At 22.5% G+C, this 14,343-nt stretch overlaps 6 protein-coding genes across 6 annotated transcripts; all 6 read left to right on the top strand. All coding sequences in view use genetic code 6, as the record gives it.

Annotated features, from left to right (window-relative positions):
- Positions 1 to 342: 342 nt before the first annotated feature.
- Positions 343 to 3,412, top strand: TTHERM_00770670 (hypothetical protein; the record flags this gene model as incomplete). The annotated part of the gene is made up of 9 exons (XM_001013859.3): positions 343 to 393; positions 550 to 648; positions 779 to 931; positions 1,051 to 1,218; positions 1,280 to 1,370; positions 1,427 to 1,944; positions 1,995 to 2,952; positions 3,009 to 3,125; positions 3,180 to 3,412. The coding sequence occupies 9 exons, from the start codon at positions 343 to 345 to the stop codon at positions 3,410 to 3,412; spliced, it is 2,388 nt and encodes a 795-aa protein (XP_001013859.2).
- Positions 3,413 to 3,863: 451 nt separating this feature from the next.
- TTHERM_00770660 (hypothetical protein) lies at positions 3,864 to 5,225 on the top strand (the record flags this gene model as incomplete). Its single annotated transcript, XM_001013858.3, has 1 exon — positions 3,864 to 5,225. The coding sequence occupies one exon, from the start codon at positions 3,864 to 3,866 to the stop codon at positions 5,223 to 5,225; it is 1,362 nt and encodes a 453-aa protein (XP_001013858.1).
- A 665-nt stretch (positions 5,226 to 5,890) lies between these two features.
- Positions 5,891 to 7,141, top strand: TTHERM_00770650 (eukaryotic-type carbonic anhydrase family protein; the record flags this gene model as incomplete). Its single annotated transcript, XM_001013857.1, has 1 exon — positions 5,891 to 7,141. One exon carries the CDS (start codon positions 5,891 to 5,893, stop codon positions 7,139 to 7,141), a length of 1,251 nt encoding a protein of 416 aa, XP_001013857.1.
- Positions 7,142 to 7,737: 596 nt separating this feature from the next.
- Positions 7,738 to 9,096, top strand: TTHERM_00770640 (hypothetical protein; the record flags this gene model as incomplete). The annotated part of the gene is made up of 1 exon (XM_001013856.2): positions 7,738 to 9,096. The coding sequence occupies exon 1, from the start codon at positions 7,807 to 7,809 to the stop codon at positions 9,094 to 9,096; it is 1,290 nt and encodes a 429-aa protein (XP_001013856.2). The 5' UTR covers positions 7,738 to 7,806.
- A 462-nt stretch (positions 9,097 to 9,558) lies between these two features.
- Positions 9,559 to 10,818, top strand: TTHERM_000770639 (hypothetical protein; the record flags this gene model as incomplete). Its single annotated transcript, XM_012797073.1, has 1 exon — positions 9,559 to 10,818. One exon carries the CDS (start codon positions 9,559 to 9,561, stop codon positions 10,816 to 10,818), a length of 1,260 nt encoding a protein of 419 aa, XP_012652527.1.
- A 1,498-nt stretch (positions 10,819 to 12,316) lies between these two features.
- On the top strand, positions 12,317 to 13,744 carry TTHERM_00770630 (hypothetical protein; the record flags this gene model as incomplete). Its single annotated transcript, XM_001013855.2, has 1 exon — positions 12,317 to 13,744. Exon 1 carries the CDS (start codon positions 12,419 to 12,421, stop codon positions 13,742 to 13,744), a length of 1,326 nt encoding a protein of 441 aa, XP_001013855.1. The 5' UTR covers positions 12,317 to 12,418.
- Between the last annotated feature and the right edge of the window lie 599 nt (positions 13,745 to 14,343).

Genomic DNA, 14,343 nt, shown 5'->3' with positions numbered 1-14,343 from the left:
CATAATCAATTAATTAATTCTAAATAAGAAGGTATTAATACGGTAATACTTTATTGAGATATTATAAATCTATTAAGAAAATGTTTCAAAAAAATTTATCTATATTTTTGATTAATTTATATCAATAATAAACAAACAAACAATCATGCAAAAAAAAATTAAATTAAATTAATTATTCAGATAATAAAAAAAACATAACAATAATAAATATATTTACAAGTACTTTAATTAATTATTAGTTAATAATAAATATATATAACTTCAATCAATTCTTTATTTAAGTATTTCAATAAATCTAATAAATCAATCAAGTCAATAATTACCTAGTAAAATTAGCAAAATATGAGTAGTTATACAGTAGCTGGATCAGCTGATAATGAAGATACAGCATTTGTAAAATATAAAAATTGTTCCTCAATTCATTATTAAAAAACAAAAAAGAAAAACAATAAAGTTTATAAAATCAAATAGCATGGACTGATAATTTCTTAATTACTCTTATGGATAATCTAATGACATTAAATTTAATTTATTTTTTTATTAAACTAGTGCGAAACCATAGCTAATGAAATTAAGAAGTTTTACAAAAATATAGATTTTAGAATAATTATTAAGCACCCTAAAGAATGGGAAGAATATATCCATGAAGTATATCATTTACTTTTGTATTTTGAACTAAACATTTAAGAAAATATTCTTCTTCAATAATTATAGATATTATGATTTAAAAATATATGTTTTCTTTGTTTAATCATTCCAATATAAATATAAAATAAAGATATGCAGAACTTATGGATTTAAGAGAAAAATAAATCCTATTATCTTTACTTTAGATGGTAAATTAATTGGCGGAATCGATCAGTTTAAAGAAATGGCTGAATATAAATTTGGTATTGATACTACCTCTCTTAAGAGTGTTATCACAACTAAGGTGAGAACTTATCTTTATTATTTTAAATGAGTCTTTTAACAGACAGAGAGATAAAGGAATTAAAAACACAAAATATTAATAAAGTTTTTATGAAATCTTAAACATATCATTTTTATTAGATAAATATGAACCAAGTAGAAAAAGAAGTAGCAGCAAAGAAAAAACTTAAAAAGGGTAAAAGAACTCTTCAAGAAAAAATTTAAGACTCTCTTAAGTAAAAATATGAAGATTCTACACTTCATCCAGTAAAGGGAATTTTCTTATCAGATATAAATGAAGGTCTTTAGGTATCAATCAAAAATTGAGGATTTAATTTTTTTAAATAGATCTGTTAATTATTAAATATAGTTTTATGTCAAATACGAAGAGAGATTGTGCCCTGAAGTTAAGATAGATCCTGAATAAATTTCTCATGTTATCAAAGAAGAAATTCACCCAGGTATATATTTTTGGCAAATTACAAATCAATATGAATATTTCTTTGTTAATCAATAGCTGTTGTCGATATTTAGCAAATAGCAGCTAATGATAATTATCCTCCAGAGGTAAATGAAGAAGAAGTAGAAAAGAGCTTAGCTGGTTCAAAAAAACATTAAACAGACAATTCGTAGATTGGTATCACTCCTAGAGATATAAAGACTATTAATACTCCTCGAGATATTAAATCCAGAGAAACTGAAGCAGTAAAAACTAAATCTGATTTTGGTGTCAATCCCAATAAAGAAAGCTAAAGTTAAATTGAAGAGTAACCTTAATAGAGTAATGCAGAAATTTAAAACCCTACTCAACAAAATATTCCATCAACTGTCATGGAAGGAGAAGAATAAAACCAACCCTCACTTGTTGATGCTACTTAACCTGCTATATAAGAGACTAATAATTAGATTCAAGAAGAAGTAGTTGAAGTCAAGAAAGAAAAGCAAAATAAAAATGTTATTATTGAAGAAGTAATGAGTGTTGATTCTGAAATTGCACCTGAAATATTTAATCTTGCTCCTTACATTATAAAAAAAGTAATTCAAATTTTTTAATTTAATTTTAAAAATAATCAACTTTTTTATAGATGAAAGACACCAACTATTATCTGTCATTCCATCCCTACCCTTTATTTGATGGTTAGGTCATTTTATTTGAAAAATATCCTAACCTAAACCCTGACGACTATAAGATAGAAAGTAATGTTGAAGAAGCTAAAGTAGAACAAGTTTAAAGTCACTTAAACCAACATAGCAATGTGAGCAACAATCACATTAATAGTAACAATAATCATTAAAACCATGATAGTCGAGTTCACTAAACTCATCACAGTGAAGATTAGTAAAATAATAACAATAGTTAAGGTGCTGATATTCATCATGATGAGCAGCCATCTCAACAGTAAAACTTTAGCGTTGAACAAGAATACATAGAGTATGAATAAACTTCTATTGATATCTTATTTGAGAATAATAAAAAGTTACTCTTAGATCCATAAGCTATAAATGTTATAGATTTTAGTAGAACTTAAAGAGATAGAAAACTAAGAGAGAATGGCAAAAAACAAAGAGAACTTTACAATGAGCAGTAAAAAAAAATATAAGATGGTGCTGATAAAGAGAAAGAGTTAAATGCAGATGATCAAAATAATTAAAATATTGGAAATATTTTAGATGAAGAGGAATTATTAATTGCCCCTATTGATTATGAATTTAAAAGTAGATGCAGCAGAGATTGGATAGACATTAACAAGCCCTTGTCCAAATTAGATTGGAAAATGATCAGCAAAGTTATGAAAAAAATATGCTGCATTATTACATATCAAGTACTCCCATTTGGTTTCAAAACTCATCTACCTCTCTCTACAGGCATAGTGAACCTCTTTTTGAGAAAATTTATGAATTCAATTCATACAAATTAAAGCATTATTCCTCACCTCTCAGATTAATTAAATGAATAAGAGCCTCATATAACAAACCTTCCATTTGAATAATCTATTTTATTTGATAAACCTAAAGCAAGAAAAGTTAAATGCTACCACACAAGTAAGAATATTTTTTATATTTTATCTGCAATTATAATTTATAATATTTAAATATAGTCCCGTCATTGTAATTTGAGCATGCTATCTACTATTTTAAGGATCTAAAAATCAAAAAGAAAAAATTAATTAAAAAGTATAGAAAAATTGTTGATGCTCTATGTGTGCATCCTGAAGGTAAATTTTATTTATATTATGAAATATGCAAGATATATTTAAAATAATAAATAGATAAGCTAAAAATGGGTTTTAACTTAATTATTACTAGACAATTTATGCTTGTTGTTCCATTAAGGAAACCTTACTCTTATTTCAATAACACACCTCTTTTCTTACATCCTTTAGCTTATCTTGGATATCTCCATCTTCCAAAATTGGTTCAAAAGTGGCCTACTACAGCTTACTAAATAGAGGATTTAACTTCCTCATTAGAGAGATTGGCCATCTCAACTAAATCTTATTGAAGGGGCCTAATAATTTATTATTTTATAATTTTTTCTTTCCAACTTGTTAATTCGTAAATGTATTTAGCATATTTTAAAATATAAGTCATATTCTTCTATTTTAATCTATTTAGTACACTAAATAAAATAATATGAATATTGTCATAATTCAGTTTAAACTAATTTTGATTTTATATTATAAATGATGGAGAGTATTTTTTTTGATGATTATTAAATCATCAAATTAATGCATATTTGTTAAATTACATCAATTTATTAATGGATTTTAATCATTATCATGCGATCAAAAAGTAATCAGATTTAAATCATATAAAAAATAGAATTTGGTTAGCTCTATCATAATTTGTTCTATAATCGACTTAATAATTTACTAATATTTATTCATTTATTTAACAAAAATTGATAAATTAGGAGTTTATAGAAAAAATTTATTGATTAAATTATTTTGTTAATGAGTATTTTAGATTCTTCTTTATCAAGTTAAAGCTCTATAATTGTAAATTAGATACCATTATTCGGTTAGCTAGATATTAATGATTCTTAGAATTAGAAAAATGATGAAAATAATGTAGTTGGTTAAGAAGCAGAGCAATCAAAAGATGTTTAATATAATTCATCTTTATTTTAGGATTAATAAACACTATCTGAGGATAAGTTAGCAATTCCTAAATATAAATAACTTTTAAAAAAGAAAGTCAGCAGAAAAAAAGTGAATAAAATGAAAAAAGTTGATTACTCTATAATTAATGTAGCTGATTCATATTTATTTAATTAGATTTTCTAATTTCAAAAACATTACATACTGCCTGGTGGGATTATAATTGAATTAGAATGGTAAAAGGATCAAATAGATCATTAAGTAGTTGGATCACTGAAAACTATAGAACATGTAAATAAATTTAATGATGGAGTTATTTCTATCTATGTAAATAATACAGCAATCGTATCACATTACGAATATGTAATAAGTTTGCTAGAAAGATCATAAGACTAAGACAAATACTATATTTCTAAGCTAATAAGACTATATTAGGCACCAATTAGTCTACTAACTCATCAGATAATATAGATTATAGATAGATATGAAGAAAAATAACTTATTGATATTGTTTAGAAAAGAAAGTAGTTCATTGAATAAAAAGCCTAGGAATTATCTTAAACTTACTTGTAAGGAGATGAATTTACCACGCTTGTTACATTCTAAATTAATTGGGAATAGAAAACTACACAATTAACTAGCTTTTATTTTTCTAAAGCAATATTAGCTTTGCTAGGAACAGTAAATGAGGATTATATTATATATGTAATGAGAAATGGACTTTTTTAAATGTTTAATGGGTATAGCAGAAGAAAAATTATGGAATGCTCTATTAAATATTATATAGATCAACATAGAGTATTTGAAGAAATACCCGATTTTGAGTTGATGACCTTGGATAATATTGTAATTAAGTGTTGCACTTAGTTACATACATTTAGAGTTTAATTCCCAGAAGAGTTGCAGTTTTTTAATGAAAATTAGAGCTAAATAAATGGAATTGAAAGTGTTGTCCTTTTTAAATTTATTTTAACTTAGGAGCATCTAGAAAGAATAATAAAATTAAGATAATAAATTATTGACTAAAACTCTGAAATTTACTCTCAAAATGGCTAATCAGAGGATCAAGAAAGCAAATAAATTGCATAAAACTTTGAATATTATATGTAATCTGAGCTATTTTTGCAAAAATTTTATAATGAAAAATACGAAAGCATAATTAACACAAAAAAAAAATAGCAATAAGTGTGTTCATATAAACCCATTGTTGTATGAAAATTAATTAAGAAAATCAATTTTTAGTTAATATATTTCATATATCAAAAATGAGCATTCAATATAATTTAAAAATTTATATTTTTCGTATAATATCTTTTTATCAAAACCAAATAATTTTAATTAAAATATTAAAAGTTTACTCTAAAATTGGTTTTAAAATTTAATTTTAAGGAAGTTTTCATTTTTGGTTTTTTGAATATTTATTATTGGTTCATCATCTATCTTCAACTAAATATCTATTAAAAAAATATCAGCTAATTGGAATTGATGATGTTATTTATTATATTTAAGTAATTAAAAGACATTATTAGTTTTTTAATTAGAATATCATAATTTTAGATTTCTAATGAAAATAATTGTAGGTAATTGAATATAATATTTTTTTATGAGATTTTTGATATGAATATAATTTATGTATCAATTTGCGAAAATACATTCTTTTTTTTAATATATTTCAATTATTAATGCAATTAATAAATTTCTGGTGAATATTATGTAAAAATCATTTATGTAGGATTAATTACATTTACTTTTTTGTATATGTGAATATTTAATATATTTAGCAATCTAAATTGATTAAAATAATTGATATTAACTAATTCAAACTTTTTCTTACTAATAAATCATAAAGAAGGTAATTTTCTTCAATCACTACAAATAATATGGAAATAGAATTAGTTAATAGAGATTAGCAAATAATATTGTCATAGCCAGAAAATCGTGGTGCATCAAAATTTTTCTAAGGATTTATTGAAATTATTGTAGATAGTAAACGCCATTAAAAATTTGATAAAAAAAATGATTATAGAGATAAATTTGTTGGGATGTGTAATTACAAAAATATAAATAATTTGACAATAGAAAGATGCCTAAAAAGTTAAAGATTATTTCATTTAGGAGGTGGATATTTGATAGAAATTTATAGTTCTGATGAAGAAATTGAAAACTCAGTGTTTAATCACTGCAAAATGGTTTAGCTTAGTTAAAGATATAATGATGGTTCAGTGAAATTTGAAATGGGATGCAATGAAATTACTTTTGATTATGAGAGAATAGCAGAAATACTTTATTCTACTTAGAATAATGAAAATTACACAATTGCTAACAAATTATTGAAAGTAAAGCCTATGATTATGAATTTGAAAAATACTATTGAAAGGTTATTTTTAAAGTAAGAAACCTCATAGATAGAGCAAATAATATGCAAGAGAAAGGAATACTAAGAAATATACAAAAAATAGAGCCTTTAAATGTATGTAAATGACGAAGATTTTTATTAGACGGTTACTTATTGTTTGGATATGAGTTTGTAATCTAATATTTTAACTGATTATACATTTTCCAATCCGATGATTGCATTGAATGGTGTAGAAACAGAAGATTTAATAAATTATGTAATGAAAAACACTCTTTTTTGGATGTTTTCTAAGCATTCTAGAAGAGAGTTTTTACTAAGCTCTCTAGAAATAATAAATTCTTAACTTAATCAAACATTCACTTACTTAAATCCAAATATCAATATACTAACAATTGATGAAATACCACTCACTACTCCTTGCTAAATAACAGCAATTCCTTTAAATTATCCAAGCGATTTGCTATTTAAAGGTGAAGAATTTGATTTGATCAATAAATTTGACTATCTTTTTATCATTAAATATAATATTTCAATAGAAAACATAAAATATGTTATACAAACTAGAGAGGCTAAAATCTCAAACTTAAACATTAAATAAAGCTACATGCATCGTGAATTAGATCAATACATAGCTGAGAATTTCGAAACATACATGTAAAACTTGGTATTTCTTGAGAAATATTATGAAAAATAGATTTAATAAAAAAAATCAAAAAATTAATAAATATTTTAGAAGAAAAGATTACTTTAAACATGCTCATACAAATATATATGAAAAAGTAAGCTGAAAAAACAAGAAATTCGTGTACTTTTAAATAAGTTGTTCTAAAGCTTTAATAATAATTTAAAAATTAAATAAATTGATAAGTATAAAAAGAATTAATAAATAAACTCATCAAAATAATTTAATCTAGAAATTTCAAAAAATACTTTGAGAGCTCATACAAATATAAATTATTTCCCCATTTAAGCACCTCAAAATTAATAATTTAGGAGTTTACTTTAGTAGATTAAGTTAAAATAATTTACTGAAATATTATTTATTTGCAAATATGGAAATGAAATATTATTTATTTGCAAATATGAAAAAAATTAAAGGAAATATTAAACAAAATTTGGTAATATAGAAATGAAATGAAAAAATAATTATCTTATCATCTTTTAAATTATATAAAAATTAGGTTACATACCTATCTTCATTCATTCATCAGTGTTTTTGTTTAATATAATTTACTTTTTATTTAATTATTATTTTATGCGTATTTAATATGGATGTTTGTTTACTGATAAACAAAAATTAACTTTGATTATTGAATGTTATGTTTGTTTTTTTTGAATAAATCTTTATTATTTCTGTAGATCTTGAGGTGGTAAATTAAAAATCGATCGGCTAACTAGAAATTAATTAATAATAAAACAAAAGATTAAAGTTTAAAAAATATGATTTTTTATTTTGAAGAACCTGAAAGCTCTTCTAAACAGAGTTAAGTAGTTTCAATAAATATCGCAGAAGACAACTTTTCATCATAAAACAACAGCGATGAATGTATGTAGACGTATTAATGCAAAAAAAGAAAATAAATTTAAAAAGAAGAAAGTAATGTTTTAAAAAAATATAAACATTAGAATAAAAATATGAAGAAAGTGATTTATGGAATATATCATATTAATTAGTAGTTTTGCCAAGATGATTTTTATAAGAATTGTAATAATTTGTCTATTTAGAAGATGCTTGGTTCATAAAAATTGTTTTTTTTAGCTGGAGATGTATATGTAGAGTTATAAAAGGGAGAAAATGAAAACAAAAAGCAATTCTATAACCAAAGTAGGAATATATTATATGTAGAAAAAACAGAATATGGAATATAAAAAGAATTAGATAGCTTAAACGCTTAAAAGGACTTTAAACCTGTCATATACTACTTAGAAAATTCGTAAGATCTTGATAGCTATAACCTAGCATAGTATTTAAAGATGTAATCCTAATTGTTGAGCATGATAAGTTAATCAATATAAGAAGTTTAAAACTATTATTTGAATGGTATGAGTGACATTGAAGATATAATAATACAAAGAAATATTTATTTAAAAAACATGAGAAAGAAGCTAATTGAAAAATATTCTCACGATGATAAGTTTTTATCGATTTCAACAATAAGTTTATCATTTAAAAAATAGGCTTTTACAATGTCTAATATATTTTTTTCAAACTCTTTAATGGCTCTTTTAGGAGGAGATAATGATACTTCAAATGAATATTTTAAATAAGGAATATCTAACATTTTTACCAGTGAATCAAGGAAAAAAATAATGGAAATAGGGATGAAGGTGTAATAATAAAATTTAGAAGAATTAGAAATTACCACTGAAGATTTTGAGCTTTAGACATTTGATAATTTTAAAATAAGTTCTGAAAGAAAAGCGACAATTATTCCAATTAATTATCCAGCTCATTTATAATTTTAAAATTTTCCTCTACTAAATTAAAAAGAAAAATTTATTGTATCTTATTATGAGTTTAGTTCAGAGAGTATTTAAAACATTCTGCTTAAAAGAGAGAGCTAATTTGAAGACTTACCTTACTGCAAAGTATTTCCTGAAAATTATTAGTATTACAGTTAAGTTAGTACTGATGAGGATTAAAAAAGCAGCTCAGAAAGTTAGAAATTCCTCAAAAAATATTATGAGAAATAATTTAACAAAATCTAAAAATAAAATATTTTAATTTGAAAAATAACTTTTTTTAATTAATTATCGAAAATGGTGTGATTATCAATTTTTTCACTATTGTTTGGTTCTTTGTTTAAAGTTTTACTTAAGCTTTTAATTTATATAAATACCAAATAAATTTTTAAACAAAATTAATAAATTAATTTTTTTATTATTTTATTTATTAAATGTTAAAATTTATTGAATATGATTGATTGAATATTTATTTATATTTTAGCAAATTTTTTTAAAAAATAAAAATTAATTTTTACCAGAAAAGTGATTAGATGGATGGATTTCATTTAAATTTTTTATATTTAACACAAGAATAATTTAAAAAACTAATCAAAATTAGAATGATATTTATAATTGAAATAGAAGCAAACACATTGTTCATTTTATAAGAAAAATTGTTTGAAGAATGTAATTAAAATAAGCTATAATTTTTAATAATAAATTATTATTCATTTAAGTTTTAAGAACATGAAATTTAAATTAGCTAATTCTATAGATTTAAATTTTTTAAATCAAAAGAAATCCTCAAATGTTGAAGAAGAAGAGAGCATTTATCAAGGTTCAAGCTCAAATAGTTCGAGTCAAATATAGAAAAAGTCTCTAATTAAAAATCCTTAAATTTAGAATACATCTTTAAATAAAAATTAAGATATGAAATCAGCAACTTATGGAGTTGTTCCAGCTAATTATTTTTAACAAAAAAAATAATAACTAGATTTCAATACTTAAATTTTAAAATAAATTCCTGACTAGAAGATTTTTTTTTTAGCAGGAGATATTATCGTTGAATTAAAAGGAGCTGATCAACTAGAAAGATGCTGGACATATTCATAATATAGAAATATAGTGTATATGGAGAAATATTCCAAAGGAATATCATTAGAATTAGAAAGCGTTTATCCTTAAAAAGACTTAGCATATATAATATAATGCTTGGAAAGCTTGTAAGACAAAGATAGCTATGAATTCTCAGAATATTTAAAAATACATCAAAGAATCATTCATATGATAAACTGTTAAATGTTAGAAATATAGAAGTTCTACTCGAATGGAGCAGATGATATGCAAATTTTATTTAATAAAAGATCTGCTTACAGAAATGCATAGAGAAAATAAATAATTAGTTAGCGTTGCAGCGATAATTAATTCTAAATGCTTGTGTCTATCAGTCTTTCTTTTTAAAATTCAACAAGCACAGCATCAAATATTTTTATGACGCACCCACTCATTTCTATTTTAGGAATAGAAAGTGAGACTTCAACTTCTCTTAATTATTTAAAATTCGCAATAACTAAAGTTTTTAATAATAACTCAACAAAGCAAGTTATGTTTTCAAGTTAAAAGGCTCACTCATAAAATAAAGCAGCATTTGTAGTAAAAATAGAAAATTTTGAGATTGAATCTTTTGATGAAATTAAAATAATATGCAATAAAACAGTAGAAGCTATTCCACTTATTTATCCTAGTGAACTATAGTTTCCTATTTTTACACATTTAAATAATAGAGAGATGTTTCTTCTAGTTAATTATCATATCGATTTGTAAAATATTTAAAATGTAATGCAAATCAGAAGGAGCTAAGTATTTAAATCACCTCAATAATAAATATTTCCTTAAAATTATTAGTACTAGAATTTTATAGATTATGAATCATTTAATAATACAAACTAAAATTTGAAATTTTTAGAGGCTTACTATCAATAGGAATTATTTAATTTGTTAAATTGATTTATAACTAAATATTTAATCTTTTTAATATCAGTCAGTCATTTATTAGCTCTAAAAAAATTATTTTTTATAATCAAACAAACAATATAAAAGAAAATAATGCAAATTGATAGAAAATAGATTTTTTCAAATTAAAATTCATTTTAAAAATAAAAATAAAATTTATTCTAAATTTATAAATTAAAAATCTTAAGAATATAATTGACTTTTATTGCTTTTTAAAAATAGAACAACATAGTCAATTTTTAATAGCATCACATATATCAGTTTTTGCTTTTTGATTCATTTAATACTCATTATATTTCATTTTTTAGTCTTATCTTTATGAGTTGTATGAAAAATCTATTGTTGATGACACTATTTACTGATTTTCACAGTGTAGCTATTTAAAAAGTTAATTAAAACAAGAACAAAAAAAATAATTTTTATAAAAATTAATATAAATTATTTAAAAATATTTATCTACCTCACATTATACAATATAGAATAAAGATATATTACTTTCTTTTATTTGTAACTAATGATAAATAACAAACTTAATTTGAATTATTTAATTTATAATTTTAATTCACTATTTGATTGTAATGCTTAAGTTTAATTGATTAAAGGCTAAAGTAAGTATAAGGTTTGAAAAATATCATTTTATTTTATTTATTTAGTTTTGTTAAGAAAATACATATTTTTTATATAAATTTATTGCAAACAATAAATATTTTATTTATGATAATTTCTTGAAAGTTAATTTGAAAATTAAAAAGTGATAGCTATCGAATTAGTAAGAAGCGCATAAATTTAAATAAAACATGAAAAATACTGTAATAATTATGTGTAAATATTAGCATTTAACATATTTAATTTCAAATAATAATTTTTAATTCATCAGAAATTTGTTAATGCATAAAAATTATCTTCAGGTACATGAATATTAAATTACTATATAAGTGAAATAAAAAAAAATGTAATTTACAACTAAAAGAGTTATTTAATTTATTGTATTTTTGTTAATTATATGAACTAGAAAGATAATTTTTAGCAGCGATTTACCTCAAATAAATTAAAGTTATATTTAACAAAGAATTTTATCTACGATCATAGAAAAAAGAATTTCTATAGAATAAAAGAACAACATAATTTAATCTCGAAAGCTTCTATTTCTTTTCTCAAAAATTTAAATTTAAATTTAGATTAGATTAGAATTTTACTTCTATAAAATAGTATTTATTTTATCATTAAGTTTAAATATCTTATCTGCAGTAAAATATTTTTAGCACTTAGTATTAATTAATTATTAAGTAAGATGAAGCAATGAGTGCAGCAAGAACAGAAAATTTGTGATTAATTTAGATTTAATAAAAATCCTATTATTGATAATTGAATTGTAGTCATAAAAATAAATAGCTAGTCATTGGTTAGTTTTGATCATATTACAGACAAAAACAAGAGAAGAAGTTTGTACTTCTTATTTCTTTACTTATATATTTATTGATTATTATTAGAATTTATCTTTTGTAAAAAATTGTACCTTTCGTTTATTTATTTGTTTGTTTGTTAGCAAAAACACAAAAATTATAAATCAAAAAAAAAGCTATAAAACAGAAAAATGAGTGCTTTAGCTTAAGATAATCTAAGTATTTCTCCAAAAAGTTTATAATAATTCAATGAAGAAACTCTTTAAGATGAAGATAGTAACAGCGAAATGTATCCAGCTGCTCCCATTTCTTTAATCAAAAAAAAGATTTCAAAACCAGATTCATAGAAGCAAAAAAAATCTGAAAGACAAAATAACCAAATAAAAAGGGTTATTTTTGGGGTTAATTCAATCAATAACTATCTAAGCATTGAATAATATACAAGCTTTTTTGATCTGTCGATATAAAAATTGGTCCCTTCTCAAAAATTGTTTTTTTTAGCAGGCGACATGATAGCTGAAATGAAAGGAGTTGAAAATGAAGATAGAATTTAGCTTTATAAATATCATAGAAACCACATATACATTGAAAAGACTAAAAAAGGAGTTTCGTTTGAAATTGAAAGCTTTCGCCCTTTAAAAGATTTCTCACAACCTATTTATTACTTAGAAAATCTCTAAGATAAAGATTCATATGAGTTTGCTTAATACTTAAAAAAACATTAATAAGTAATTTTTAAAATTAGCTCATAACTTTAAGAAATTTAGAACTTTTATCTGAATGGGATAGAGGATTTGCAATATATCATAAAAGAAAGATCTGAATTTATTAAAGAATAAAGAAGAAAGCTCATTGAAGAGTTTTGTTCTGATGATGACTTTTGCCTTGTTACAACTGAGAGCTTATCATTTGAAAACTAAACAAAATCTATTTCAAACCGCTTTATGTCTAAGCCATTAATTGCACTAGTAGGAGGTAATTATGATGACACTTGTTATGAATTTCTTAAATATGGAAGTTTGAAGGTTTTAGATGAAAATACAAGGAATAAAATGGATGAGTTTTGTATTAAAGCTACTTAAGAAGGATTTGATCAATATGAACTTTAAATTGATGACTTTCAGCTTAATACTATTGATAATATAAAAATTACTTGCAAAACTCGAATTAGGCGCTTTAATATTAATTATCCTAAGCATTTATAATTTTAATATTTCCCTGACTTAAATAAAATTGAAAAATTCATCCTTGTTCACCATGAAATTAATTTTAAAATAATTTAAGATGTACTAAAAATAAGATAGTAAATGGCTGCAAATGCTCCATAAAATCAACCATTTCCTCATAACTATGATTATAATGGGTTTATTGATTATGATAAATTTTAGCAAAGTATGCAAAGTTAAATTTTTCTAGAAAAATTTTATTAGAAGGAAATGGATGATTTAAATAAATAAATAGATTAACCCTAACAAAGTAGTTCATCATAATAAACCATTTAACTTAATACTTAATGAAGTACCAAAACAACTAATCATTATTTAAATTTTTTGTATCTATTAACTTATATTTTATATTCAAATATTAAATAAACTTTCTATTGTATATTTTATTAAATTATTATAATTAAAAAAAACTAAAAATTTATTTGATTTTTGATAATTTTTAAGATCTAATTTCTCTTACGAAAATTTAATTTGGCATAGTTTTTAGTTTTATTACAAATAACCAAAAATTTAAATCGCTATAATGGTATATTTTGGTCCACATTTTAGAAACTATGGACTCTAAATAAATTAGAGAAAACACTAAATTTACCTTTTTTAATTCTATTAAAATAGAAGAATTATGTTGGGTGTTAAATCTCAATTGGTTATTTTTCGATATAGACTATGAAATAAAAATAATGTATGATCGATCACTTACATTGATGAATTAAAAAATATGAATTAATATTTTACAATATGTACAATATCAAATATTATTTATAGAGTATTATATTTTTTAGAGATTTGATCTATAATTAATTTCTATAATATTTTGTATTGCTTTTAGAGTTAAGACCTGAATTTTTCTTCGCTGAAAACAATTATCATAAGTATTAAATAAAGATTTA

Source organism: Tetrahymena thermophila (assembly GCF_000189635.1).
Source record: "Tetrahymena thermophila SB210 genomic scaffold scf_8254670, whole genome shotgun sequence".
Taxonomy (NCBI): Eukaryota; Ciliophora; class Oligohymenophorea; order Hymenostomatida; family Tetrahymenidae; genus Tetrahymena; species Tetrahymena thermophila.
The sequence above is the reverse complement of the archived record's forward strand: the minus strand, read 5'-3'. Positions and strand labels throughout refer to the sequence as shown.